General features: G+C 44.3%; 4 protein-coding genes across 5 annotated transcripts; 3 read left to right on the top strand and 1 right to left on the bottom strand.

Annotated features, from left to right (window-relative positions):
• The first annotated feature begins 2,392 nt into the window (after positions 1 to 2,392).
• On the top strand, positions 2,393 to 17,622 carry LOC110493653 (protein disulfide-isomerase). Its single transcript, XM_036949648.1, has 11 exons — positions 2,393 to 2,721; positions 4,700 to 4,906; positions 6,680 to 6,813; positions 7,125 to 7,262; positions 8,765 to 8,869; positions 9,152 to 9,277; positions 9,541 to 9,741; positions 10,447 to 10,567; positions 11,366 to 11,547; positions 13,244 to 13,360; positions 15,999 to 17,622. Exons 1-11 carry the CDS (start codon positions 2,583 to 2,585, stop codon positions 16,065 to 16,067), a joined length of 1,539 nt encoding a protein of 512 aa, XP_036805543.1. The 5' UTR covers positions 2,393 to 2,582; the 3' UTR covers positions 16,068 to 17,622.
• Positions 17,623 to 17,782: 160 nt separating this feature from the next.
• LOC110493656 (protein phosphatase 1 regulatory subunit 27) lies at positions 17,783 to 20,908 on the top strand. Its single transcript, XM_021568055.2, has 3 exons — positions 17,783 to 18,919; positions 19,191 to 19,341; positions 19,839 to 20,908. Exons 1-3 carry the CDS (start codon positions 18,688 to 18,690, stop codon positions 19,978 to 19,980), a joined length of 525 nt encoding a protein of 174 aa, XP_021423730.1. The 5' UTR covers positions 17,783 to 18,687; the 3' UTR covers positions 19,981 to 20,908.
• Positions 20,909 to 21,808: 900 nt separating this feature from the next.
• On the bottom strand, positions 21,809 to 25,867 carry LOC110493657 (anaphase-promoting complex subunit 11). 2 transcript variants are annotated; one of them, XM_021568056.2, is made up of 4 exons: positions 25,151 to 25,867; positions 24,138 to 24,232; positions 23,812 to 23,931; positions 21,809 to 22,155 (listed from the first exon to the last, which is right to left on the bottom strand). In XM_021568056.2, the coding sequence occupies exons 3-4, from the start codon at positions 23,918 to 23,920 to the stop codon at positions 22,010 to 22,012; spliced, it is 255 nt and encodes an 84-aa protein (XP_021423731.1). In that variant the 5' UTR covers positions 23,921 to 23,931; positions 24,138 to 24,232; positions 25,151 to 25,867; the 3' UTR covers positions 21,809 to 22,009. The 2 variants fall into 2 exon arrangements, with proteins under 2 accessions (XP_021423731.1, XP_036805544.1); XM_036949649.1 differs by lacking the exon at positions 25,151 to 25,867 and having other exon boundaries at positions 23,812 to 24,198.
• Positions 24,642 to 27,598, top strand: LOC110493654 (THO complex subunit 4). The gene is made up of 6 exons (XM_021568052.2): positions 24,642 to 25,048; positions 26,221 to 26,379; positions 26,496 to 26,643; positions 26,750 to 26,819; positions 26,931 to 27,126; positions 27,292 to 27,598. The coding sequence occupies exons 1-6, from the start codon at positions 24,815 to 24,817 to the stop codon at positions 27,304 to 27,306; spliced, it is 822 nt and encodes a 273-aa protein (XP_021423727.2). The 5' UTR covers positions 24,642 to 24,814; the 3' UTR covers positions 27,307 to 27,598.
• The last annotated feature ends 78 nt before the right edge of the window (positions 27,599 to 27,676 follow it).

The following is a 27,676-nucleotide window of genomic DNA, read 5'->3' as shown; positions in this document are numbered from 1 at the left end:
CAAAATAAACATTTTGCAATGGCCATCTAAGTCTCCGGACTTGAACCTCATTGAAAACTTGTGGTTTGAATTGAAGCGCAGATGAAGGATATCAAGGATATGGAAAGATTATGTATGGAGGAATGGCCTAAGGGTGTTTCTACACTTGGTCCCTTTCAGCCATTTTCTGTGTACTCCGTGCAATTTGCATAATGCATAAGGGTTTACCGACAAACCAGTTATCGGCAGTCCTGTGGGCGAAAACAGTTTGATGTAGGAGGTCGAAGGAGAATGGCAATTAATGAGTAAGCTAACAGGCAGGTCACAAACAGACAAATAACAGTGCAGTACAACAGTGGTTTGGCATCTCAGAACGCACAACTCATTGATCCTTGTCACGGATGGGCTATTGCAGCAGACGACCACACCGGGTTCCACTCCTGTCCAGCTAAAAACAAGAAGCGGCTCCAGTGGGCACACGCTCACCAACACCGGACAATTGAGGAGTGGAAAAACGTAGACTGGAACATGACAGCGAGTTCAGTTTACTTGAGTGGCCTGCACAGTTCCCAGACCTTAACCTAATAGAGCATATTTGGGATGAGATGAAATGGGCTGTTCACAGAATGAATGTTCTGCTGTCCAATCTGCAGCAACTGTGTGATGCCATCGCGTCAGCATGGACCAACATCCCTGTGGAACGTTTCCGACACCTTGTAGAATCCCCTGAAATAATTCAGGCTGTTCTAGTGGCAAATGGGGGGTCAGACCCAGTACTAGATGGGTGTACCTAATAAACTGGTGACTATGTTAAATGTGTATAATATTGGAAAGGGGATACCTAGTCAGTTGTACAACTGAATGCATTCAACTGAAATGTGTCTTCCGTATTTAACCCAACCTCTCTGAATCAGAGAGTATTTTCAGTTAGATTTCAGAACCATCTGGACATAAAAGTAGATCTGTATGTGACTTAGTAACCAAAGTGGTAATCTGAAAAAAATATTTCCAATAGGACCAAGGGCAGGAATATTTATTTTAAGTGTACCATTGATAAGAAAGGTCAAGGAACCCACCGCACTTGTCTGTAGACTTGTAGCTCATATAGATAGGAAGGTACTGAAAATTAGACCTCACAGGAAATATTCATGTGAAATCAGTTAGATAAAAAATGTGCAATTCTAATGGAGGTACTATGGAGGAGGGAGGTCAGTGACCTAACATCAAGTGGTTCGATGTATATGTCATATGGATTGGAATCTTTACATGAATTAATAACCACAGCTGTAATATGATAAATATTTATCGAAAATCAAAGGGGAGGAACTTTGGGAAAAAATAGAAGGTGCCAAGGAACCCACCACACGTGTCTAGAGCTACAGCTCATATGGACAGTGAGCAATTGAAATTTAGACCTATCACAAGGAATATTAATGTAAAATTATTTAAAAATCTAATTGTTGTGGGGGAAAAACTAAGTATGTTTAAGATCTCTAGATCATTTGATACAATTAAGTGTTTCTGTAAACACCAAGTTTGGCTGATTGCAGTTTTAAGACGGCTCTTTAAAGGCGATCCATGCTCAACCTGACATCTGCATTATTAAGGGGATACAGCCTCTGTCGAGTTCAGGGAATTCTTAAAGCCAATTTATGCTTGATCTGAAAAAATGTGGTTGGAGGCTCCATGTGAGACGCAATTCGGAGCCTACAAAGGCAAGCAGAAGCCAAATTGAGCTACAAATTACGCCTCAAATGTTTCAACAATGCCAAGGGAGCCAAACAGCTCTGCATTGACATGATTGGTTGACTGTAGGTGGGGGCGGAAGGTCCTGTATAAAAACAAAATCACTTCCTTGAGTACTTCCTTCACAACAGCTCCATGCTGCTCTGCAAAGCGCAAGAAGTATGAATGTCCTGACGTTTGCAGAGGCCGTATCACCGTAAATGCTGCATGGCGAATGCAGCTGACGAATTGACCATATAGCGCCCTTAATATTCCCCCATTTAAGAAATAAAGTCTGTATCTTGCTATATATCACCCTAATTATCATAGGACCTTATGTTGATGAGGTATTGTCGAGCAAACCCCCGAATATCAAAACAATATGCAAACTGAAAACACATTTACTGCAGTCTTGAATAATAAGGTATAATTCGCCATTCCATCTGCCGTCTCCTCCCAGAATATTATACTGTTTCAACACCTTTTCTGCATAAAACCTTAAGCCTTCATTCATAGGCATTTTAGTTATTTTTTTCAACAAATCTGAAATATCAGCAAGAATCTGACCGCAAAGAATTTCAATCGATTTCAATACACATCCATTGACAAATTGGATTCACTTCCAGGTACCTTCAGCTGTGGTCCAGTCACAATTCAACACGAGCAGCTTTCAAGCTCATAAATGCGCCTGCGCACTACGGCTGACCCTTCTGGTTCCTGCGCGTAATGCCACGACGTTAGTAGCGGTAGACACAACATACAAGCTACAGTTCTAACTGTAAAACGAGCAAATACATAAATAGACCACTTTCAGTCGTTAGCCCATTCACTTGTAGCACGAACACATTTTCTGTTAGCAACCGCAGTCTACAGCAACTATGTTGAAGTTGTTCCTACTATGCACACTGGCAGTTTTAAGCCGGGCTGATATCGGCGAAGAAGATGATGTTCTGGTGCTGAAGAAAAGTAATTTCGAGGAGGCTTTGAAAGCTCACCCAAACATCCTAGTTGAATTCTGTAAGTAAACTACCTGATCATATAAAGGCTGAGACAACTTAAATTGTTTGCTTGCCTGCTAATTTGTTCACGCATCTATGCTAGCGGAGTTCGCTTGTCGTGTTGTGTTATCAGCTTCACTTCAGCTACCGCAAAGGTGGAATGGCATTCCAACGTCAGCTAGCTAGCTTTCCTGATTGGTTTTCTGGGCAAACGTTAGCTAGTTCGCGACCAATTTCATTAACGTTAGACCTGTGTCATACATTAACTGTTGATTGCACTGCTGGCCATTGTATTTCAAGTAGTAACGTTATATATATTTTGACGGAATCTAAGGCAATGTCATTCCCAGCTAGCTAACGTTAACTAGTTACTGCACATTTGATTACCCTTACTAGTACGGGACTTTGTTGCATTTAGCTAACTATCTAGGTAGTATACCTTGCACAGGCAAATTGAGCATTCAGTGAATCCCGATCTAGCAGTCACAGGACTGAGAAGTAAAAAACTGAAGTCACATTCGTCTGTGACCTCTTGTTTGTGAAAGTGCCGGTTACTTTACCAGCCTTGGTTGCTTCATAGATCTAGAAGTTTATAAACGTGACTACAGCTTATTGTTTGTTTAGTTTACAAGGGATGGCTTGTGCTTCTGTGTACCCTTGAGAGAATACTTAATGCATGATTTAGAATACTCCAGCTATGTGCAACACTGCCGGCAAAGCATCTCTTGAGTGATGATAACACCATTCAGTCGTGTGAATGCATCAAGCAGACTCCATTAGTTGCAAGAGTGACGTGTATGGTTTGATTCATTCACCACTTGAGTTTCGATTGCTCGATATCGTTTCCTGGTCATGCACACTTTCTACTCCGGGATCAGTTAGAAGCTGTTTTGATTTAGGTTTACTGACATTCACATAAGTTGCTGCAGTGGTTTTGCGACACATTTGTTAAATGCTTATTAACTTGTGAACTTGGTGGTTTCCACTTTTTCTTAAGTACAATGGGTTTCTTTAATAAATAGTTTTGACGTTACCAGCAGGCAGGTTCTGCTACAACTGTCAAACTCTGAGGTATTCGGAACTTTTAGCTGACAAGCCTGCAGACCAATCGGAGGACTCCACGACTCGGACATTCCAATGAGCGACGTGGGGGAGGGCTGAACTCTTTGCTCACGTATCTCACGGACTGGCTGGACCTGAAGGGTTGCATGAGATGCTCAGTTGACGTGTACTTCAAAGTTCAATCATCTGTTCAACTTTAGTTTAACTCTCCTGGCTGATGGAACTTGGGGGTTTTCTCCACTGTAACTAAAACACTGCAATGAAAACGCACCAACTCATTTTTTTATTGAAGTTTTGAAAGGATAAACATATTTAGTTAAAATAATTGCTGTAGGACTGTTTTATAATTTGAGGAAGTATCGTTTGGACTTTGAACTTACAACCAAGCTTAATGGACTTGTCAAGCTTATGGTGATATCTTGACATCTCAAGGCCCATTAATCACACCATCACAGGCAGTCAATAGGTTAAGTTTGTTCAAACTTTCATGGGTTTTTTCATAGGTTTCATGCATTCAGAACTTTTACAAGCCATTCTATGTCCTCCATAAGAAGTCAGAATAGAAATCCACCTCTTCTCAGGCAACTTTTTCACTAGTTTAGTTATAGCCCAAGACTAGTCTTTTCAGTGAGCTCATTGAAAACGAACTTTCCCACGCCCTCTAAATAGCTTACTGTATATAAATGTTTTTCTCACTTAACTGGAAATTCTAAATACGCACGTCTCCCTCCATACAAACATTGTACCAATATTGGTGTTTGTTTAGTAATTAGAAAGCATCCCTTTGGTCCAAACATGTAGCAACACTCAAATGTTAAGGTAGTATATCAACAGTCACTACAGTATTTGCATCTACTTCACCCGTCGGTGTGAATCTCTCAACTGAAGCTGTGTGGTCTAATTTTTCTATTTCTACGATTTCTTTCTTGCTCCAGATGCCCCGTGGTGCGGCCACTGCAAGGCCCTGGTCCCGGAGTATGCCAAAGCTGCCAGCATGCTGAAGGCAGAGGGCTCAGAGATCCGCCTGGCCAAGGTGGACGCCACAGAGGAGGCAGACCTGGCCCAGGAGTACGGTGTCCGGGGGTACCCTACCATCAAGTTCTTCAAGGGGGGAGACAAGGAGTCGCCCAAAGAGTACTCTGGTGTGTAGTGGAGAGATGTATGTTACAGCGTGGGCTGGCACGATTGTCGTATAACCGTCAATAACTGTGAACTAAAGAAATACCAATCAGAATCGTCGTACCCTGTTAATTTCAGGAGAAGGGAGGGGGGTGTTGAACTTCATATTTAAGGAGATGCAGTTCACCCAATAGGAGTTCATTTTTACATGAAGTGTTTAAAGTTTCATCATTTTATGAGCAGAATGTCACATGTTGAGAAGCTTTATTTCCAAAAGTTCCAAGTGGTCAAAACCACCAGTTTTTCAGACTGGGGGGGGGGGTTCTCCAAAGCTGTGTTTTCATTAGGTATGTTGTAACTAATTTTCCTATAATGCATTGGTCTATAAGCTACACTTATTTATTTTTTTACAAAAAATGTTAATTATGATAACCGTGTCTTTGCATGAAAATCGTAACCTTAAATTCCATAATCAAAAAAATGTTGCCCCGTTTTTCACTTTCACAAGTCAGTTGGACAAGGATCTACCCTAAATTTCTTTCTGTTTTCAAATATCCAATTATATCAAATAAGATTATCAACTGCCAAATTATTCTGTTGTAAATTATTGTCATCTCAATGACTAAATCTGGAACAACCTAATTACTCAATGTCTAAGTATCTCAGGGACTGGGACAACTATTACCAACAAAGTGATAAGATGTGTCATGTTGTCTGGTTATGATCATCTGCCATAGATCATTTGTATGATCAGGTAATTATTTTCTGAAGGATGGCTCAGACACAAAGTACTGCCTTTTCTTATGCTGGTTATGTGATCTTATCAGCCGTGTGTGTGTTAGCCAATGGCACATTCACTCTTCCCCATATAACTATGACTAAATGAAGGGGCCCCTCCCTCCTCCACACATTCTATCCATGCTCTCTCTCCCGCCCATCCCCCCAGCCAGGCAATGTGCAGTTCCTCACGTTTGCTCACTGACTGGCTGTGTTTTCTTTTTTAAAGGGGGGGAGGGAGAGGACAGCCCTAACTTCCAGTACTTGCTCTCTCTGGACTAAAAGCGGAGCACTCAAGGCCACAGGCAGCAGTATCCCTTCTCCAGTTGTCTGTCTGTCTGTCTGGCCTGGCTGCAGCGTCGCTCAGCGGTGTTGCTCCGCTGTTGCGTCATTGGCTCTTTTTGTAATAACATGCAGGTTAATCATGAGTCAGTCCACTTAATTGGGACACGTTGGTTCTTAGAGAGCTTAAGTCTTCTCTGGTGGGGCAAACGAATCGCAGAGGAATGTTGCTACCTTTTTCCTTTGTCTGCCAGTAACAGTGCTGGTGTGACCAAATAAGATAAGAAATACTTTGTTAAATGAGAGATCTTAAACTGTCCTTTGTCCGTCATAAGTAGAATAATGGCAGCAATACTTGGAGCTGTGTTTACTCAAGTACACCACAGTCGTGGCAGAGTAAATTAGCTTTTCTGCCTGAAGCTTTGTTTGATCTGTCTGTGTCGGCCCGTACCATTAGTCTCTATTCAGCCAGCCCTGGTCATGTGACCTGGGCCCTGTTCCAATATTAAAAATGAATCCTTGCGTCCGCCCTTGCCGTCATCTCTGATCTGTACATGATTAGAAAACATGAAGGTAGGCTTGCCATTCTCTTGTATTGTTTACCATGGCCAACCTTGTCTGCTCAGTGAATACATTACAGTACAACAAACAAAGGAAGTAGGGAATCAATCTCATACATTATTCATGTTTGAATGCTGCCATAGTGACTTACTAGAACTGTTGTTCCCTCCCTGCAGCTGGCAGACAGGCTGATGACATCGTCAACTGGCTGAAGAAGCGCACTGGACCAGCAGCCACCACCCTGGGGGAGGTCGCCGAGGCGGAGTCCATGATTGCCGACAACGAGGTAGCAGTCATCGGCTTCTTCAAGGTGAGACGATGACTTCTGACCTACTACTCTGGCCTAGCTGCGCACGGTTACTGTGCTACTACAAGGTCAATCTCTAGGGATTCTTTGAAGGAAAGTTTAGTGCCAACTAAGTCCCATTTCCCACTAGACAGCTAGTTTCTTACTTTTTCAGTACTGATCAAATGGTTGGCTTATTATCAAAAAAAATACATACAAATCATTTTCACAGTTCAAATGAGTCATCAAGGCATAGATGGGCATGTGTTAATCATTAATGAGTCTTACGGTTCATGTATGACTGCATCTAAGCTAAGCGTCTCTTTGTCCTCCAGGATGTCGAGTCTGAGGGAGCCAAGGCTTTCCTGAATGCTGCAGAGGCCGTCGATGATGTTCCGTTTGGCATCACCTCCAACGACGCCGTCTACTCTAAGTTCGAGGTGTCCAAGGATGGCGTAGTCCTCTTCAAGAAGGTACGGAGCGAATACTTAGATTCAGTTTGACGTAATCACGCAAATTGTTTCATCTCTTTCAAACAAAATTACTACCCTGATCATGGTGTAACCATGATCATTGAGCTAGACACGCCTAGATGATCACTGATGGGTTACTGGCAGCGACTGTATTAGGTCATAGGGTTCCCCTGCTAGTCTCATTGGCTGGTCTCTAAAGTAAAGTGCAGTGCTTTACAGTTCAAAAGAAGGGGAAAGTGATCTTTGATATAGCCCCCCTGAGATTCTTCCTTCACACTCAAGTCTCTGTCTGAGGAATTCACTCATTTCAACAAGCATTTCCCCGGTAATAGCAAGATGAGGGATTCCTCTTCATTGAGATTTTACAGGGAAGGTTAACTGGTCATTAAATTTGGCTCCGACATGTAATGGTCTTACCCTCTCCCCTCCCTCAAATGACAATGATACTTAAAAGGACCAGATGTGGTAATTGGATATCCTTATTTCGAAGCCAAATCTTATCAGATTAAACAGACTTGCCCTGAACTAGGTCACAGTCCACATGGACTTTCCATTAGTTGTTATGCGACATGTTATGGCCGCATTCCTGCCTTTTCATAGAGAATTAGACATTATGTCAAATGCAGTCTTCCTTTCACCTGATAAGTCATCACTGGGTCAACAAGGAAAGAAGCCAGCCGCTAGTGGGGGTTTGGGTTGAGTAGTTGTAAACATGGTCTGAAAGTCTTCCCGGTATGAGGCATATGGCTGAATATCAAACTTGAGAAATAAGGCACTGATGATGTCTATGGGAGGAAATGTGTGTTAGATCTCAAGTTAGGATTTGGCTCCTATTCAGCAGAAGTAAGATTCCCATCTGACATTTAAAAACAGATGTCACCCATAAGCCTTTGGATATTCATGGCTGGACAAGACTAGACCAGACCACACTTGTAAACCTGTTTCCATCTCTCTATCGGCTGAGAATCTTTTTTTATCCTACTTTTATATCATTGCCCTTTAGTGGTCAGGGAGGGCCAGCTTAACGGCAGGCCGTTCGTTACATGTCACAATTCATTAGATTTCTGCCTGTCATTTCAAAGGCTTAACCCTCCACCTCTAATGAGACATGGATGGGATCCCTCCATCTTATCGCCCGGTAAGCCCCCTACTCATCAGTCATCATATTACCCCACTATTGTCTGCTTTCTCTCTCTCTCTGTGTGTGTGTGTGTGTGATTCAACCTTGACACAGACACTCCTGTGGTCTCCCAACTTTTTGTGTACCAGTAAGGGCTGACAGGCACACTACTGCTATTCTTAACACTCAATAAAACCCCATTTAGCCTGATGTTGACTTCTTCAGCTGGGGTTACCAAAGGGATTTAAATGAGCTTGTTTGGTAAATCTGTGTTGTGGGGAGTTCACAGGCAGAATATAATAAAATAGGACTAAACTGGGAAGTTGGTGACGTATTAACAGGTTTGGCTTCTAACTAATGTTTCCATCTGTCTTCTCTACAGTTCGATGAGGGTCGTAACACCTTTGATGGAGAGCTGAGCAAGGCTGACCTGCTGGCCTTCATCAAGGCCAACCAGCTGCCCCTGGTCATCGAGTTTACCGAACAGGTAATGGCTGTGCTTTTTACCGCTGAAACTGAAACCGATGTGCTCTCAAATATCCACTGACTCACGCACTCAGAAAATACCCATTTTTCCAGATGAACGCTCTCTCCTCTGTCACACTAAGCTACAGATTCTATTGACAGCCTCATCCCCACCAAGGCCCTATGACGGCTGTCACGAGAACCTTCAGTGCCGTTCCCACAACTATAATACAAGCGTTTATATCCCGAGCTTTGTTCCCCGTGTCTGACATTCGTGCTTCATGACATTGTGTTTTCTCTGCAGACCGCCCCCAAGATCTTCGGAGGAGAAATCAAGTCTCACATCCTCATGTTCGTGCCCAAGGCTGCCTCCGACTTCGACGAAAAAATGGTCGAGTTCAAGAAGGCATCAGAGGGATTCAAGGGCAAGGTGGGTGGACCAGACTGAAAGTGACGACCTTCATTCATTGTACCCGATCTCCAGTAAAGGCAGTTTGCTCGTTATTCCTGATCTATTTATTATGAGAAAGGGAGAGTTATTTTTCATCCAGTGCCTTTAAAGTAATTTACTGCATGCGCAGCACTGTCGGTATGTACCATTGAGACTGTACTGGAGTGAATATAGAATACCTACCTAGACTAAAAGCTAGATACATACGCCTTGTATTTCATCCTCTTCCTTGCCTCCCCCAGATCCTGTTCATCTTCATCGACAGTGAGGTGGACGACAACCAGCGCATCCTGGAGTTCTTTGGGCTGAAGAAAGAAGAGTGTCCTGCCATCCGCCTCATCACGCTGGAGGACGAGATGACCAAGTACAGGCCCGAGAGCGAGGCCATCACCGCCGACAACATCGTCGCCTTCTGCACACTCTTCACAGAGGGAAAACTCAAGGTGTGTGTTGGCCTAACAATGACTACAGACTTTCCAAGTGTACATGCTCCGTGTGTGTGTTTTTAGGACATAGTGTTACTCAGATTACAGGGTTAGGCTGTTACTGGGGTTTCTAGATCATTGGGGTGCCCTTGACTGCTAAGTACAGTACAGTAGGCCACAGCCCAGCCTAGACGGTGAGAACAGCTGTGCCCTACTGTAGACATTGATGAACCAGTCACTGTTAGGTCACTGCAGTGCAGTCATCATACCTCGATGGCTGGGCGTCAATGGCAGTGGCTTGAAGGTGCAGATGTAGGCTGACATGCTGTGCCAGAAAGTGTTACAAATGACAGATTATAGGGTTATAGATTAATGACAGATTGACAAATGACAGATTATAGGGTTTAGTGCCAGTTTTAGGACTTTTAGGGAGACAACCAATTGTGGGCCTGCATCACAAACCTGAACTAGGAAGTATTGGTTAGACTCCATATTTATTTTAGTGGTTTGAGTGTCTGCGCTGTGCAGGTTTTGCATCATTCCCATTCTATATTCTATTTCCTCATGACTTGGGAATCATGTTTCTGTACCATTCAGTAGAGGAATGACCCATAATTCTAGTGTTGCTTGGTTTGGAACTAACATATACTGCTCATTCTTAGTTTTGCAAAAGTCATGTAATCCATCGTATATCTCTCCTCTTCGTGTCTCCTCCCCCCACAGCCCCACCTCATGAGCCAGGACATCCCTGAAGACTGGGACAAGAACCCTGTCAGAGTCCTGGTCGGCAAGAACTTTGAGGAGGTCGTCTTCGACCCCAAAAAGAACGTCTTCGTTGAGTTTTGTAAGTACTACTCCCTCTCATCAATACCATATGTAAGCCCCAGGGGTCGATGGCCCTGATATATTTTGAGGTGCGCTCTTTTGATTACACCGCCCACGTGGAGGTGGGAAGCTATCCTGAGTCTGAAACAGGAGTCTTTCTCCTAGCCCTGGCGATGCCCCCTGCACCTTTGTGCTAAGCCCCAGCAGATGTACAAGAGACCGGGACCTAAGATCATTCCATCAGCCCTCCACACGAATCGACGTGTAACCCAAGACTGAATAAGGAAACATTGGGATAAATGTAGTCTCGAGAGGAGTTTTTATAGCTCACAACTACTAAACTTTCCTCCACTGTTGTGGTGAGCCAGAGTGAGGAATTTTCCATCCCTGGGCTTTAATGTAAAGTCGCTTACGGTCACTGACAGGGGGCGGGGGGTCAGGTTCTCATACGACTGGAGGGTATTTCCTAGTCGGTTGAGGGGAGCGAGGGCGATTAGCTGGGGGCGCACGTGCTATGCTCTCTCTGCATGTGAAGTGTCCCAGTGTTTGGGTTGCCGGGGCAGGATGGCATTGTAGAGAGGCACAGCTGTCGTAAACCTAACTGCCAACCTCGGCAACTACAGCCCACAGGCTTGAATTAATGGGCCCTTGGCAAGCCATTCCCCTATTCCAGTCACTTTCCATTGTATAAATGGAGGGCAAAGTAACATCATGCAATACAATAACCAGCCTAAGTATTCAGGTGATGATCAATGAGCTTGTATGGGACATGAAAATGTTCTTGTCCCTGACTGCTCCTCTGCTCTCCCCACTGCAGATGCACCCTGGTGCGGCCACTGCAAACAGCTTGACCCCATCTGGACCAAACTGGGCGAGAAGTACCAGGACAGCGCCGATATCGTGGTGGCCAAGATGGACTCCACAGCCAACGAGATGGAGACAGTCAAAGTACACAGCTTCCCCACACTCAAGTTCTTCCCTGCAGGCGACGAGCACAAGGTCAGTCTACTGAAACGAGCTGGAATGTCTGTCAGTGTTAGCAGCCATTTGTAACTGTTGGCAGTTGACTCCCAAATGTATATCTTGATGTTTTCATTGACATGGGTCAGTTCCTCTGTCCCACACTAGGGGATGGAGTTTGAGGTGAGACGGAGGGGCTCTGCTATATACCCAAATGTGATTATTGCATCACTACAACCCCATTTTGGAATGGCCAAGGTCTAATTCCACTTTTGGATAACATGACAACATATTTTTTTTTAATTGGCTCATTTCCCCAACATAGCCAGTGTTAAATTGCCTGGCATTTGAGCACGGGTCTCACACTTGAAAACCAAGCCCTCGCAAGAAATATTGAATCCCCTGTCGGTTAGTAACACGACCCATTCTGGGCTTTGACTCTTTCGGTAAACATCTCAGAAGCATGGCTTTTGGCCACCCACCATCCACCCACACCCATCCATCCACCCTACTGAAATATCATCTTTCATTTCACAGCATTATAGGTGGGTGTGCGGTTATTATGATCAGGTTAAGTAGCTGCCACACTCACTAGGAGGGTTGATTTAGCAGCGCCAGCCACACATGCAGAAACCCAAGCCTGCTGGCCCTCTGAGTGACCCGGCCATTGTGGTGGTGTTTACCACTTCTACCAAACCCAACCCCTCTTTTTATGGCAGCCCGATAATGCCCTCACCCTCTTGGGATACTCTTGAGACCCTCACCCCAGCTCTTAAAGAGCAGGTTGGCATTTATTGTCATGAGTCTTGTCTTAGAGGCAGAGCTGAGCATTTCCCCTTAGATAGCCAATTGACATTTCAGCTGGCCTATATTAAAAAATATATTTTTAATTTCAGGTTAGGCAATAGGTTTAGCAGTGTGGTTAGGATTTTACCACTTCAGAACAAGATTCAAGATGACTAAATGCACATCTGCTCTTAAAGACCACCCTGGCACTCAACCCCCCCCCCCCCCCCCTCAGAGGCATGCCAACCACCCTGCTGAACTATAGCCCATAGTGGTCAACTACAGAAAGCCTCCTGGAAGAGGTTGGCAGCCTTAATTGGGAGCTTTGTGTTGGGATTCCCCTTGCGAAGAGCCCTGGGGTTTACCCTGACCCTGAGCCATTCCTCCTTGTGACAGAGCCAGAGATGGCTAGGGAAGTAGGCAGCTGCACGAGTAGCCCCAGGCTCCGCCTCTGTCTGTTGGCTCGCTATGCTCTGTATTAACGGACTGGCTAAGACTACATGGGTCTGGAGGCAGAGCTCTGCGACTGTCCTCAAGACCGATCTCAAGGGCAGTCCTATAGTAACTGAGAAGGGCCATAAACAACACACCTTTGGCCTTCTCTCATCCATCAATAGTTGTGTATCTCCTCTTGACTGCTCATTGGCACAGATCTGAAGATGGCTGGAGGCATCAAAGGTTTTTGGCTCCAGATTCAAATTAGCACATGTTGTTGAGGGACCCCACAGGCTGATTTGAAAAATTAGACATTTGGATAAGATTTCAGTAGTTATTTGACAAATGGACCACTGGAGTTTCTTGGGGTTTTCTAGCTCCAATTTTGCCCCATTTGATAGTTGGTGGTGCATGCAGTCTGGCTTGGTTAGAGCATTTTCTTCTCATAAGCAATGGAAATATATCAATTTGAATCGCTATAGAAATTTGATGCATGTGATTTTCTTCCATGCAGGTGGTCGACTACAATGGTGAGAGGACACTGGAGGGCTTCACCAAGTTCCTGGAGAGCGGAGGCAAGGATGGCGGAGCACCGGCTGGAGAGGAAGGGGAGGAGGATGAGGGGATTGATGTAAGTACACCCCTTGGATTGGTATGAAAAACGGTTTGTCTTCATGCTTAAGCAGACACTACAATTATGTTTGCATGACAGATTTGCATTAAACCGCAAGGCATTGCTATACGGTCAAAATGAAATCGTGCAAACTCTTTCAAAGCCCACTCGTTTTACATGCAGTTTTGATCTAAAAACAGCCACCTTTTTCACAATGACTTGTTTTTTACGCGGTCATATGCTGAGTACACACTGAAATGTGAATGTTGCTCAAGGCCGCTTTCAAACGGTCAAAAAATGATGCGTTTGAGTTACAGCCAAACCTTATCCAGTAAGAGTAATGCATTGGTGGACAGGAGAATACAACAATGTTGGAGAAGGTGTAACTTTTGGTGCAACGCATCCTGATCAATTGAATTCTCCCCAGAAACTGTCCCAAGATTTGTGCATGTGCAAGCAAGGTGTCTTTTTTGGGGGGATAGTCAGTATCCTGTAGGTCACCCAGAATAGACCCACAGGACCACCTCTCCTGAAGATTTGGGTCACATGCCTACATACCTTTTTTTTAAGTCGATTTAAAAGTCAGGTAGCCTAGTGGTTAGAGTTTTGGGCCAGTAACAAAGGTTGCTAGATCGAATCCCCGAGCTGACAAGGATATGTTGTTCTGCTCCTGGACAAGGCAGTTAACCCACTGTTCCTAGGCTGTCATTGTAAATAAGAATTTGTTGTTAACTGAGATGCCTAGTTAAATAAAATAAATAGAAGTGAAGCCTACTCTTTGCCTCAGGACAATGCAGAAACCGTTGTAATGGGTATTTGCATGGTTATTTATTTGTCAGTGTTGAAGTCTGGTGTCTTTCCCATCTCACTTTCCAATCCAACCTGGAGGAAACGGGCTCTAGTGGAGATGTAGGTCAAGCTGACGAAGACTTCCATGAACTCAGTCTTCAAGCACAGCAAGCAGCCAGACAGACACGCTCAATACATGACCCATTAAGGCATAGACAGTCATTAGTCCAGCAGCCCATGTCTGTCATCAATGAAGGAGATGACAAACCTTACCCACTCAAAATCCTGACCTAAGATTGTAATAATTCTGACTAATAGAATTTATACCAGGATATTCCCTAATGCCCAGGTGTATGGGGTAATGCACGAAATGGAGTAAGACATTTTGAGAAATTGAATCATGTCGTCATCCAAGACTTCTTGCACATCTCTCTAATGCTTCTATAAAAAAAGCCTGGTGGCTTTTTGAGATGCGGGTGGGGTTTCGCTCCTTCCCTGGCACCGAACTGGGTGCTAAGACCAGGGCCTGTATCCAAAACCCACTGGAGATCCAGCTCAAACTAGTTGAAGGCCCTCATCCCACTACCACACACCCCACCTACCACACTCCCTTCTCAGAAGTCTAATTGCAGACCATTCCCCGACTGCGGTCGCTAATGCCAACTACAGCTGTCGCTGCTGTTTACCAGGCTGTCCCTTGGGACCAGACCTCCTGTCCGAACGTGCAAGTCAATATCCTCAACCCCAACTTCCTCACCCCCACATCCTTCAGTCAAGTGTCCCTCCCCCCGGCAGCTGTGACTGAATGGCCTCTTTGCAAGACCGTCATTTCACATTTCTTTGGTTTGCATACACATATTTAACAGATGTTATAGCGAATGTAGTAAAATGCTTGTTCCTAGCTCCAACAGTGCAGTAAAATCTAACAATACATGCATCTAAAAGGTGAAATAATGTATTTAAGGGATCTATAAATATTAGGACGTGCAATGTCTGAGTCCGAAGTGTTTGATGTTTAGACAACGTGGATAGAATGTGCAGTGCATTCGGAAAGAATTCAGACCCCTTGACTTTTCCACATTTTATGTCACTGCCATATTCTAAAATAGATTACATAATTCCCCCCCCCCCCCCCCCCCCCCAATAATGACAAAGCAAAAAAACAGGTTTCATTAAAAAAATAAACTGAAATCCCATTTATGCAAGTATTCAGACCCTTTACTCAGTTCTTTGTTGAAAAAAAACTAACAATTTAATCCTTTTTAGAATAAGGCTAATGTAACAATCGAGTTAAATGGGTTTGAATACTTTCTGAATGCACTGTGTAGATGGATGGATATGTGAAGAATAGTATATGTACAGCACTAGTTAAATAGGATATGCATTGTCTACAATGCAGTACATACATACGAAGTTAGTAAAACAGTGTGTTATTCATTATTAATGACATACTGTTTGGGTTACCATGCTGTATTTGTTCATGCAGGCTTACAAGAGTGATGAATGGGCATGGAGGGCCTTTCAGTTAAACCTCAGTGCCCCGCACGTCTTGTCCTTACGTTGTTTTCTTATGTACATATGTTTCGCCATAGATGGACATGGGTTTCTCCAGGTCACGTTTTTTTCAACAACCTTTCAAGCATGTCATGTTGCCCATTTTTAAATAAAATAAAAACATTTGAACATATATGGTTTAATGTGTCAGGACAGCCACACAAAATGAGCCGCGTAGTATCCTCCCACCACAACGTTCCGTATAGCATCCAAGCTTTCTACTCCCAAGAACTGCATGCACAGTCAGGGCAGACTCAGAGAGCAGCTTCCTCCAGGCAGGTGTTAAAGACCATCTCCTCTCTCCTCCTCCTAGGATATGGAGGACCTGGACGAACAGGACAGTGATTCTGACACCGACGGTGGCGACCACGACGAGTTATAAGACCCGGCGAAGGAGAGAGGAGAGACGAACCCCCACCCCTTTTACCAACCAACCACCATCACTTCCACCCCTGTTCTGTGAACACTAATACTTCTCCTTTAACTGCTCCTCAGTCAGTCTGTCAGCAGATGTGGCAGGACCCTCGGCCAGCCCCCCTCCTGAAGCCACCTCGACAACCTCTATCCCCTTTCTCCCTCCCGCTGGACCAGATGGACTCGTCTGTCCCCTTGTCGTGGGAACTCAACAGAGCAGAACGGCACCTCGTGGTCTTAACGGCTTTTTTCATTACCAACGTTCCTCATCAGTCAAATGATGGAGTTGTATTGCCAAAATGTTAAATGGCATTAAGATACTGTGCTTGACATATCCAGTTGGAATCACAAATTGGGTTATGTACCTGTCAGTTCTTGTCAAATTACTTTCCCCCAGTCTGCTTCAGTGTGAGGATGGTACAGTTTTGTGGTGTAGCTGGTTTTTAGGGGTGGGGTGATGGGGGCTGCTTATGTCCTTGTTCCTCTGCTAGGCTTTCTGAGGGCCAGAGGTGTTATATGGTGGGATGTATGGACTCGGGGCCATCCTATTGTCTTTTTGTAAAGAGTAACAGAATAAAGAAGAAACGTGTTCCGTGTAGCAGAGGCCCCTGGAAAGCAATATATGCATCTGTAGCTGAGACCAATCTTGAGGGTTGCTGTATTCCTCTCTCTCTCTCTCTCTCTCTCTCTGCCTTCATTCCCTCTAAGTCTGCAAATTATGTTTTTCAGTTCAGTTTCCCTCATTTCAGCATGGCTACTGACTTTTTTTAAAGAAAGAAAAAAGATACTTTGGCATTAGCTTGTTTTATTTAATTGTATTTTCATTCAATATATTTTTTTTAAAACCTGTCATTAAATAATGTGTGTATACCAGTAATGCCCAGCTAAAGTTTTAAGCTGGGGTAGAGTTGGCCCTCTGACTCTGTTTGACCTGGGATTTGTGGGGAGGCCCAGGACGGTTTCTGTTTGTATCACTGTGTTCATAGCCTGGACCCAGATCTGTTTGTGCAGTCTCGCCAACTCCTATAGTCTTGACCAGATGACACACACAGATCTGAGACCAGGCTACTGTGTTTATGCCGTCAGATTCCACATGGTTACTGTATGAGGGGTTGGATACTTAAAAGGAACTGTGTTTTGCGACTCTTTAGCGCGGTCTCTGTCCTGGTTGTCTTTGGGGAGGTGGGGAACAGTGCAACAGCCCCACCGTACCTGTACTGCCCCCATCCCTCTGGCTTCGGCTCTAACTGACGCTATTGTCCCCATGGAGATGTTTGTGTACCTGGTGGTGTGTGATTGACTGCATCTGCTTTTTTTCTTCTAAGTCCAGGGACAAGGTTGTGAATGTTTTTGATGTTTAGCTGGGATGGGAGGGTTGAGTAGGGCAGACCGGGGTGAGGTTCAACAGCAGCTGTTCAAGGGGGTGGGGGGAAATGACTTGGAAACAAACGCATTCCATCACATTGAATTTGATGTGGAAAAGTGAAAACTGGTGGCCAAATAAATAAAAATATGAAAAAGTAGCTATTTTTTTTCTTGCACTTTTTAGCACATTGTTTCAATATATCAATACTGTGGAGTTTTAAAGGGAGACTATCAAAACTGGATTGCCTACCATGATAACATACGTATGCCAGTAAATAGTACTTATGCTATTAAGATGGCACTGACAGACAGGGCAGCGGTGCTTCTAGCTCCCACATCTATTTCGCTACACCCGCAATAACGTATAACCAATAAAAATGGATTTGAAATGGGCTGTAACTAGGGCCCAATGCTTCTAATGGTTATAACACATGGACAGTCAGTACTCCTGTCTGGAACTATGATTCAATGAACAAAGTGCCAATTTTTAAGTCATGCTTACTGGATTAGTCTCTTGCAGTAAATTTCCCACGACAACCAAACTAAAGCCATATTGACTGATTTACACTTCTGTAACGTTAAAGGTATGCATAGTATATGACTGACAGATTAATTTGCTGAAGTCTAATTGAAACGCTTTATCAACATTGCTATTTTCAACAGCCCAGTCATTACACTTGACCCCCCCCCACCCCTTCCATGTCCTGTTTACGAGAAGGTTCTTCCCCTTCAGTGGTGCGTGACCAGTGGCTGTCATGCATCTTGAATGGTGAGCATCTGGGAGCTGGAGGGGTTAAGTTCAAAAGTGTGGGGGGGTGGGTGAAAACAGAAGCTGTGGTTACTGCTACTGTCATGGCTGGCATGAGCTGTGTCCAGTGCTTGTGACAGGATGGTAGGAGGGTCCTGCCTCTTAGGGTCACTCATCCAATTCTAGAACTTGACCTGTCAGGTGACTGAACCAAAAATAGCCCTGCAGAGTATATAGCGGTCTATACGCAGGCCCTGGATTTCAGAACAGGACTTGCCCCGCTGTCTGAAACATACAGGACACTCACTGCACCACGAGAGCCGTTGACAAGAGGAAAGGCCTTTTTTGAAGGACATATCTTAATTCAATCATTTCACTGCCTTTTGCTTTATAATTTTACCATTGAAAAAGGCTTGAAGATTTTCAACAGATTTTTTTTTTTTTTTTCTTTGAGCAAGACTGAACTTTTATAAGGATGAAGTACTACCAGGACCCAGTCTGCCAGTCCATGGGCATCCAGGCTTATGGCCCCAAGGAGTCCAGCAGCTCCTCTTGCGCCCACTCTTCTCCACAGATCAAACCAGTCCGCAGCGTCCACTTCCCCAACGACATTGTGTTCCAGGACTACGTCCGGCAGGGCGAGCTGGACAGGATCGGACTCTTCATCAGAAAGAGGAGGGTCAGCCTGGAAACCATCTACCACTCTGGTGAGTCACCATGAAATCAGAACAACATGAAAACCATTTTAATCCATTCAAGAGTTTGAAGCATCAGAAGTGTCTTCAGACTCTGGTTAGATTTCAAATGGGCTTAACAGTTCCAAAAACTTGATAATTTATAATCCCTCTGTCTCTGTGGCACGTGCAGTACTGGAATAATACCTCAGTATAAACTGATCATTGAGTGTTCCTTTCAATGTCCCTAAAATGAACCTGTACCGATGCTATTTGCCGTCCATTCCCATTGACTGCTCTGCAGGTATGGCAGCGATCCATGAGGCTGTCCTCTCTGGGAACCTGGAATGTGTGAAGCTGCTGGTGAAGCACGGAGCAGACATCCACCAGAGAGACGAGGAGGGCTGGACACCTCTCCACATGGCCTGCAGTGACGGATTCCCTGACATTGCCAAGTGAGTCAACGCACCTAGCATACCCACAACATCTACAGTCACTAGCTTTTAGTTTTTTATCCACACACATTAAGATAGGTCAGTGGTCTCTCGCACAAGTGGGACTTGAGCCGATGTACTGTTAACATCAACTTGAAGCCTTGACTGCTGACTAACTCGTATTTATGCTGCTGTCCATACCATGTCAATGCAGCATCCCTGAAGTTCAGGAATTCAATGCACTTCAGGATAGAGGAAGATTCCGATTTTGAATGTCACTAAGCTGCAGCTCACACTGCCGGTTTACAGTGTCAAGTGCTTGCAAGGAAGACAAACCAAAACACGCTCTGGCTGAATTTTGAGTAGCACTCATACGCCAATAGCAGTAAGCTACACTGAGGATCCGCCACATTCCTCTAACCCTCTGTAGAATCTCACGGTTCACTATCTCTGCGCGGCACATACCATTTGGATACTTTCTTTGACTGAATGCTTTTTCCCCCTGCTTCTCCCATTAGGTACCTGCTTTCTATTGGCGCAGACCCTCAGGCGGAGAACGAGTGTGGGGAGACACCTGCCGATCTCATCGACCCAGAGTGCACCGGGGTTCGTGAGCTGCAGGGGCTGCTTGGGGTGGAGGATGACGGAGCTCTCATCTAACCTTAAAACGTCACTGAAACTTCAGTCACCTTCCTCGCCCAGGCCTCCCGGTTGACCCTCCCCAATGGAATGAAATGGGCAGATCAGCAGAACATCGTCATTCTGTGCCCTCATTGTAGACGTCCTGGAGACATATCTGGTCTGGTGGGAGGAAGGCTGCCAGCCAACAGTAGATGGTTGCCTTTGAGAGTGAACTGAACTGTTGCTGGAAAGGGGCTCCTCCCAGGCAATCTCAGCAGGCATCGCTTTGTAATGCTGTTTGCAGGAGAAGAAGTTTGAGCTTTTGTACTTTTTTTTTTATAGAGGGTGAACAGCACAGGAATGAATTAGATAACAGTATGGTAATGAGCTTTTCTAATTACTTTATAGTTGATGTGTGAAAGCTTTTTTGGAAGTTGTGAAACATGGATCTGTGGTTGTCCTCTGACTCGTAGGGCCACTCTAAATTGGGGCACTTACTGCCCACCGCAGTAAACCAATGTGATAGGTCAACTCTACCTACTGACAGCATTTATAGTTCAAGATTTGTCATTTACACCCTACAGCTTTTCAATTTGAAACAAAGACCCTGCATACTGTATGTACTCTAAAATGTACCACATGAATGTTGTTAGTCTAACGCTTTACCTCTATACTTTTTTTTTATTCTATACTTTTGCAAACACCACTGGAATGGCTAATTGTGTGTTTACAATTGCTTTTACAATCATTTGTAACAAACTGTGTGCAATCAATTGTGGTTACACCGCTTTGTAAATAATTGCCTTTTTATACATTTTTTCATTAAAATAGTTTCATACAAAAACAACTTAGTGGTGATCTATTTGGTCTTCATCAACTTGACAAAACTGTTTGAAGGGAAAGAAAATAAATTATTTTGACTTTAATTTCAAACTACAGTAACCAATCTTGGTTCCAATTAACCTTGGTGGACTGAGAAGCATTTCCAACATTGAAGCAAGGTTCAGTTCCCGGTAGGCTTTCCAAGTAAGATGGCTCTGGCCGGGGATCAACTTAATGCTTGTTAATTGGACCAGCTCTCTGCAGGAAGGTGATTATACATGCCTCTGTACAGTATTGGCTGAGGTGCTGGTTTCTGATGGATTAAGAGAGACGAGTTTGGAAAAGGGCGGCTGAGGAAATCTAAAGCCAAGTTAGGGTTGTGCTTTAGCCACAAGAAAATACCCATCAGTATTAAGAGTGGAAGTTTCCCCGTACACCACGTCTAGCATCAAACCCCTAACATATTAGTGGGCTGTATGTAGCTGATACTGTTGTGTCAAGTACTATGTACTTTGGGTGGGGCTCCACTTTTGGTTTGTTCTGTGTGGTCCTGACTGTCAAAACATTAGGAACACCTTATTAATATTGAGTTTGCCCTCAAATGCTTAAATTTGTCAGGCATGGACTCCACAGGGATGCTGGCCTACATTGACTCCCACAGTTGTCAAGTTGGCTGGATGTCCTATGAGAGGTGGACCATTCTTGATACACACGGGAAACTACTGAGCGTAAACTCAGCAGCACTGCAGTTGACACGCTTAGACATCCTTTAACCTGTTCTCCTCCCCTTCATCTACTCTGATTGAAGTGGATTTAACAAGTGACATCAGTGAGGGATCAAAGCTTTCACCTGGTCAGTCTGTCATGGAAGGAGCAGGTGTTCCTAATGTTTTGTACACTGTAAATCTCAGGGGTTATTGATACCAATTCAATGAATTTGCATTGATGAATCATTGGTTAGCTTGTTAAAGAGGAGAGTTACTCTCATTCAATGTAAATCCTGAGTTTGAGAAAACCACTATATGAAATGTAAATCGGTAGCAGCTCAAGCTTAAATCCTAATCACATATTTATTCACATTCATTGTTATTCACACACCCCTCCACAGAATACAAACTTTGACAGCCTCAGAAAAGTAGCTGGAAATGTACAACAAGAAACAGAAGCATATGTATTCCGAAACACTACAATCCTCTGTGACACGTCAGTCTTTGAAAGGCATTCAAGTGACGTTCTCCGGATGAGCTCATTCTTTGAACTTCCACTCCTGGCGACACATGGGGCACTGCTGCTGGACCTGCTGGGAGTTGAGCCATTTGAGGATGCAGTGCATGTGGAAGCAGTGGGAGCACTGACCCCAGACCAATGGGCAGTCATCTCCAGGAACCTTACCTGGAAAGTAGACATTGTTGCTGAAAGGTCTCCCCTCAATGGAGGATAAGTGTCCACGCTGTCACAATGTTGAACACGTCATGATATCAAAGGACAATTTATGCATAACCGTTAAGATATGAAGGAATCGATAGACATACAGTGCATTCGGAAAGTATTCAGACCCCTTGACTACACACAAAACCACATAATGACAAAGCAAAAACAGCTTATGCATTTTTGCTAATTTATTTAAAAAATTTAAACGGAAATATCACATTGACATAAGTATTCAGACACTTTACTCAGTACTTTGTTGAAGCACCTTTGGCGGCAATTACAGCCCCGAGTCTTCTTGGGTTTGATGCTACAAGCTTGGCACACCTTTATTTGGGGAGTTTCTCCATTCTTCTCTGCAGATCGTCTCAAGCTCTGTCAGGTTGGATGGGGAGCATTGCTGCACAGCTATTTTCAGGTCTCTCCAGAGATGTTCAAGTCCGGGTTCTGGCTGGGCCACTCAAGGACACTCAAGAGATTTGTCCCACTCCTGTTGGAAGGTGAACCTTCGCCCCGGTCTGAGGTCCTGAGCACTCTGGAGCAGGTTTTCATCACGGATCTCTCTGTACTTTGCTACATTCATATTTGCCTCGATCCTGACTAGTCTCCCAGTCCCTGCCGCTGAAAAACATCCCCACCGCATGATGCTGCCACCACCATGCTTCACAGTATGGATGGTGCCAGGTTTCCTCCAGACGTGGCGCTTGGCATTCAGGCTAAAGAGCTCAATCTTTGTTTCATCTGACCAGAGAATCTGGTTCCCCACAGTCAGAGTCCTTTAGGTGCCTTTTGGCAAATTCCAAGCGTGCTGTCATGTGCCTTTTACTGAGGAGTGGCTCCAGTCTGGCCACTACCATAAAGGCCTGATTGGTGGAATGCTGCAGAAATGGTTGTCCTGTCTCCATAGAAGAACTCTAGAACTCTGTCAGAGTGACTATCGGGTTCTTGGTCACCTCCCTGACCAAGGCCCCTCTCCCCTGATTGCTCAGTTTGGCCGGGCGGCCAGCTCTAGGAAGAGTCTTGGTGGTTCCAAACTTTTTCCATTCAAGAATGATGGAGTCCACTGTGTTGTTGGGGACGTTCAATGCTGCAGACAATTTTTGGTACCCTTCCCCAGATCTGTGCCTCGACACAATCCTGTCTCGGAGCTATACGGACAATTCCTTCGACCTCATGGCTTGGTTTTTGCTCTGACATGCACTGTCAACTGTGGGACCTTATATGGACAGGCGTGTGCCTTTCCAAACCATGTACAATCAATTGAATTTAGCACAGGTGGACACCTGAGCTAAATTTCGAGTCTCATAGCAAAGGGTCTGAATACTTATGTAAATAAGGCATTCGTTTTTTTATACCTGTTTTCACTTTGTCATTATGGGGTATTGTGTGTAGATTGGTGAGGATCTTTTTTGACATGTTTTTATCCATTTTAGAATAAGGCTGTAATTTACCAAAATATGGAAAAAGTCAACGGGTCTGGAAACTTCACGAATGCAATGTACATGCACTAAGAAGCATATTGAGTTTGTGCATACATTCATTTCATGGAGTTGGTCAAATGATGAGACATGTCGAATAACTCAGTTGTTAGTTAGTAAGCAGCTTTTTATATAAACTCACAATCTGGGCAGCAGCCATTAAAAGACATTCTGCAGATCCCACAGTTCTCATCATTGGCCATCCACAGCCAGGATGCCACGCCGTTCCACTGCTTGATTTTAACCTTCATCTCCCGTGTACCTGATAGGCACACGTTGTATGAATGTTCAAGGTGGCTAACTACTAACGTTAGCTTAGTAGCTAGCTAGCGAGCAATACACAGTAGTTAACGTAATCTTTGCTCGTCTAGAAAGCTGGTGCACCACATGATGTTACTTCGCTGTTGACATTTGTAATAACTAGCTAGTAAGTAACATGGCAAATGTATTGCAATTCTAAAATCCTACCTTGGATTTTAAAATGAAGACACAAAACATTTCCTGAGAGTTCCGACACATTTAACGTCACATCCTCGAATCGGGGAAAATATCGCCACCCATGCCTGTGGAGGATAAAAATAGGTATTTCAAAAGAGATACAATACTGCCATCCAGAGAGGTGTGTATTTGTTAATTTAACCTTTATTTAACTAGTCAAATCAGTTAAGAACAAATTATTATGTACAATGACAGCCTAACCCGGACGACGCTGGGCTAATTGTGCGCCGCCCTATGGGACTCGCAATCACGGCCGGTTGTGATACAGCCTGGAATCGAACCAGGGTATGTAGTGACGCCTCTAGCACTGATGTGCAGTTCCTTAGACACCTGCGCCACTCGGGAGCCTGTCTCGTATTTCCTTTGGTTTATCTGCAACGGTACCTTTGTGATTGCAATGCTGGATAGAGGCACTAGACAGCAGCAGAGAGGACGTTGGTGGTGAAAGAAGCGCAAAATCCAACGGAAATGGTTGTAAGAATACACTCACGTCACTTACTACAATTATTTTTAAGCCCACTCACGTCACTCAAGCTATTCGCCATTGATCAGCACCGAGGAAAGCGGCTAGATTTTGCTACCAAAAGCGTCATTCTTAAAGTAAATTTTCCATTTATTTGTTGATCTTTAATACGACAAGTGCCACCATGGCTGATAAGATGGATATGTCTTTGGATGACATTATCCAACAAAGTAAGAAAGGCGGAGGTGGCCGCGGAAATCGAGGAGGCCGCAGCCGAGGATCATCGGGTCGAGGTGGGAGTGGAGGCCGACCCGGTGGAGCTGCCTCTGGAGGCCGGACCGGCGGATCCGGGCCCATGAGGAGTCGACAGAACTTCAGTGGAGACAGAAGCGACAGCAGACCCACGCCATACAGCAGGGTAGGAACACGGAGGATCACAGAAAAAGGAGGAATGGCAGAGGCGACGACGACGAATGTTAAATAGTTTAGCTGATCTTGTTAAATGTGCTGCGACACGTACCAGGTAGTTCACAAAGTTGCTGATGGACGTGGATTTATCAATGGGAAGTGCGCTATAGGGCACAACTCAAAGAAGAAACCACTGTTCGGAAACGTGTATTCCTTTAATGACGTACAACGTCGTGTTTGTGGGCCCATGGTCTACATTGCATTTCCCCGCTTCAGGTCAAACAGTTACTAGCTAGCACTATTGAATTTTACTGGTCATGTCCCACGTTTCTGGGAGTGAACGTTAACTAGCTAGCTAACATGTTCACCCTCGTGGGCCGCTTCAAAACGGAGCTGATCCGCATTCATAAACTAGCTAGTTAACACTTGTTTGTGTAGTGTGAATGTGAGCTGCTCCAGATATTCACATTTGGTCTGTAAAACATGTACCTCGTGGGTTTTTTAGTAGTCCACAAATTCTTAATTTGTCGACTGGCGCATCGTTGGCCCTAAATTAAGTTCCAGATTAGTCTAATTATCAAAAATTTGACTGTTTTTATGCAACGAAGCTAACAAAATGGCGACACTCAAAATGGATGTTCAGTCAACTGAGTTTTTTTTTTTCTTTGTTTCATATTTTGATCCAGACTGCAAAGCACCCCAAAGAACTTTATTGAACTTTCCATGGTCGGTTAAGGGAGCATGTCGAAATGACTTTCACAACTTTTGAATTAAGGATTTTTCTTTGGATGGACTTTTTCTACACTTGGAGTTGAAGCAGAATCTGGATGCTGTCCTTGCCATCGAGCTCAAGTCAGTTTTTTTCCCCTGCACTGCCATTCTAATTACCTACACATTCTTCAAACCACCTGTAGGGCAGGAGCCATTTTGAGTTGGAAGTCCTGCCATCTGTCCTACTAGCTTAGTTTTGGTTCTTTCCTATATTAATATAATTGTTTTTATTAAATCATGTGTGCTGTTACACTGACCATGAATCCACCATAGACCAATGTGTCTAATGGTAGTAATGAAGCAAGATTCCCCTGCCTGCCTAAGCAACTGACTCAAATGTGCTCAGTCTGATCAGCAGGAGCAGGGGAACCAGAAGTCAGCAGCTGCATTTTTCTCATTGTACCTTTACAGCCCAGAGAGCTGCCGGACAAATGGCAACACGACATGTTCGAAGGTGGCTTCGGCAGTAATGCTGGCGGTGGTGGGGGAGCAGGAGGTGGCGGTGTGGAGACTGGTGGCAAGCTTCTTGTCTCAAACCTTGACTTCGGTGTGTCTGACGCTGATATCCAGGTAATTTCTACAGTCAATTGCTACAAAGATGTCGGGCCTTTTCGCCAAACTGTTTTGACGTTATACATGAATTGTACCGGTCATGTTTCTTAATGCCTTTGTAATGTTTTTTCCAGGAGTTGTTTGCGGAATTCGGTACGTTGAAGAAAGCGGCTGTGCACTATGACCGGTCTGGCCGCAGCCAGGGAACTGCTGACGTCCACTTTGAGAGGAGGGCTGATGCACTCAAAGCCATGAAACAGTACAACAATGTACCACTTGATGGTGAGCTTTAATTTGAATTAGTTGATTGCTATTATTTTGAAGCTTGTAGTAATTGAGTAACTCTTCTGAACAAAGATGCCTAATCTTGTTTTCCTTTTGCTCACAGGCCGCGCCATGAGCATTCAGCACGTCACGTCACAAATTCGAGACGATAACCAGAGACGACCATCACAGAGGTATGTGGTTCTATAAGCTTTCTTTATTTTGTCATGTATGATATGTGATATATATTTAAATCTAGTTAATCCCAGTTGTAGCTCATTGATTGTCTTTGAATCTGTTTGCAGTTCAAACGGAGGCAGTGGTGGATTCAACAGAGACAGAATTGGACGCCCCAATTTCTCAGACAGACGGGGAGGTGGAGACAGGCGGGCCGGCAGAGGCTCCAGGGGGAGGGGTAGAGGCGGACGTGGTGGTGGAGGCAAACCGCAGCAGTTGTCTGCTGAAGAGCTGGATGCCCAGTTGGATGCTTACAATGCTAAGGTACGTCTTTTTTAAATGTTATTTAACTAGGCAAGTCAGTTAAGGACAAATTCTTATTTACATTGACAAAGGCAGGAAAGTATAGAAATATAAATTCTTCAATGTAAGTGGCTTGAGCTTTGTAGCTGGAATACAGTCCTAATTTTCACTTGCTTTTTATTGCAGATGGAGACCAGTTAGAATTCCCAGAAGCACTCATTTGAATCCCTCATCTTCATCCTGTCGGATCTGAAGCTTGATATTGTGGACTTGGACCTGAAATGGACCAGATCTTTTACACTTACTGTTATTTGGCATCATTTTAATGTGTGGCTGGATCTTGCTTTACTCCCTTTTTAATATTATGAACACTTTTTGTACCGTTTTGGGACAATTGTAGGTTTTTGAGGGGGAGATTTTTTTTTTTGGCCTTTTGCCTCCCCTTCTCCTTGTGCATAGTTGTAATAAACCTACAAAACAAAATGTTCCAGTTCATCTGCCTCTTGTTGAAGGTCTGTACAACACTATGGGCTGGTTTCCCACACATTAAGTTTAGTCATGGGCTAAAACT

This window comes from Oncorhynchus mykiss, chromosome 17 (genome assembly GCF_013265735.2).
Source record: "Oncorhynchus mykiss isolate Arlee chromosome 17, USDA_OmykA_1.1, whole genome shotgun sequence".
Taxonomy (NCBI): Eukaryota; Metazoa; Chordata; class Actinopteri; order Salmoniformes; family Salmonidae; genus Oncorhynchus; species Oncorhynchus mykiss.
The sequence above is the reverse complement of the archived record's forward strand: the minus strand, read 5'-3'. Positions and strand labels throughout refer to the sequence as shown.

What these genes read in the sequence shown, in the direction of transcription:
- LOC110493653 (XM_036949648.1), top strand. Translation starts at nt 2,583, where the DNA reads ATGTTGAAGTTGTTCCTACTATGCACACTGGCAGTTTTAAGCCGGGCT. An exon ending in AAACATCCTAGTTGAATTCT is followed by an intron (nt 2,722 to 4,699) that starts GTAAGTAAACTA and finishes TTCTTGCTCCAG; the next exon opens with ATGCCCCGTGGTGCGGCCAC. An exon ending in GTCGCCCAAAGAGTACTCTG is followed by an intron (nt 4,907 to 6,679) that starts GTGTGTAGTGGA and finishes CCCTCCCTGCAG; the next exon opens with CTGGCAGACAGGCTGATGAC.
- LOC110493654 (XM_021568052.2), top strand. Translation starts at nt 24,815, where the DNA reads ATGGCTGATAAGATGGATATGTCTTTGGATGACATTATCCAACAAAGT. An exon ending in GACCCACGCCATACAGCAGG is followed by an intron (nt 25,049 to 26,220) that starts GTAGGAACACGG and finishes GTACCTTTACAG; the next exon opens with CCCAGAGAGCTGCCGGACAA. An exon ending in TGTCTGACGCTGATATCCAG is followed by an intron (nt 26,380 to 26,495) that starts GTAATTTCTACA and finishes TGTTTTTTCCAG; the next exon opens with GAGTTGTTTGCGGAATTCGG.
- LOC110493657 (XM_021568056.2), bottom strand. Translation starts at nt 23,920, where the DNA reads ATGAAGGTTAAAATCAAGCAGTGGAACGGCGTGGCATCCTGGCTGTGG. An exon ending in TAATGGCTGCTGCCCAGATT is followed by an intron (nt 22,156 to 23,811) that starts GTGAGTTTATAT and finishes TCTACTTTCCAG; the next exon opens with GTAAGGTTCCTGGAGATGAC.
- LOC110493656 (XM_021568055.2), top strand. Translation starts at nt 18,688, where the DNA reads ATGAAGTACTACCAGGACCCAGTCTGCCAGTCCATGGGCATCCAGGCT. An exon ending in GGAAACCATCTACCACTCTG is followed by an intron (nt 18,920 to 19,190) that starts GTGAGTCACCAT and finishes ACTGCTCTGCAG; the next exon opens with GTATGGCAGCGATCCATGAG. An exon ending in GGATTCCCTGACATTGCCAA is followed by an intron (nt 19,342 to 19,838) that starts GTGAGTCAACGC and finishes TTCTCCCATTAG; the next exon opens with GTACCTGCTTTCTATTGGCG.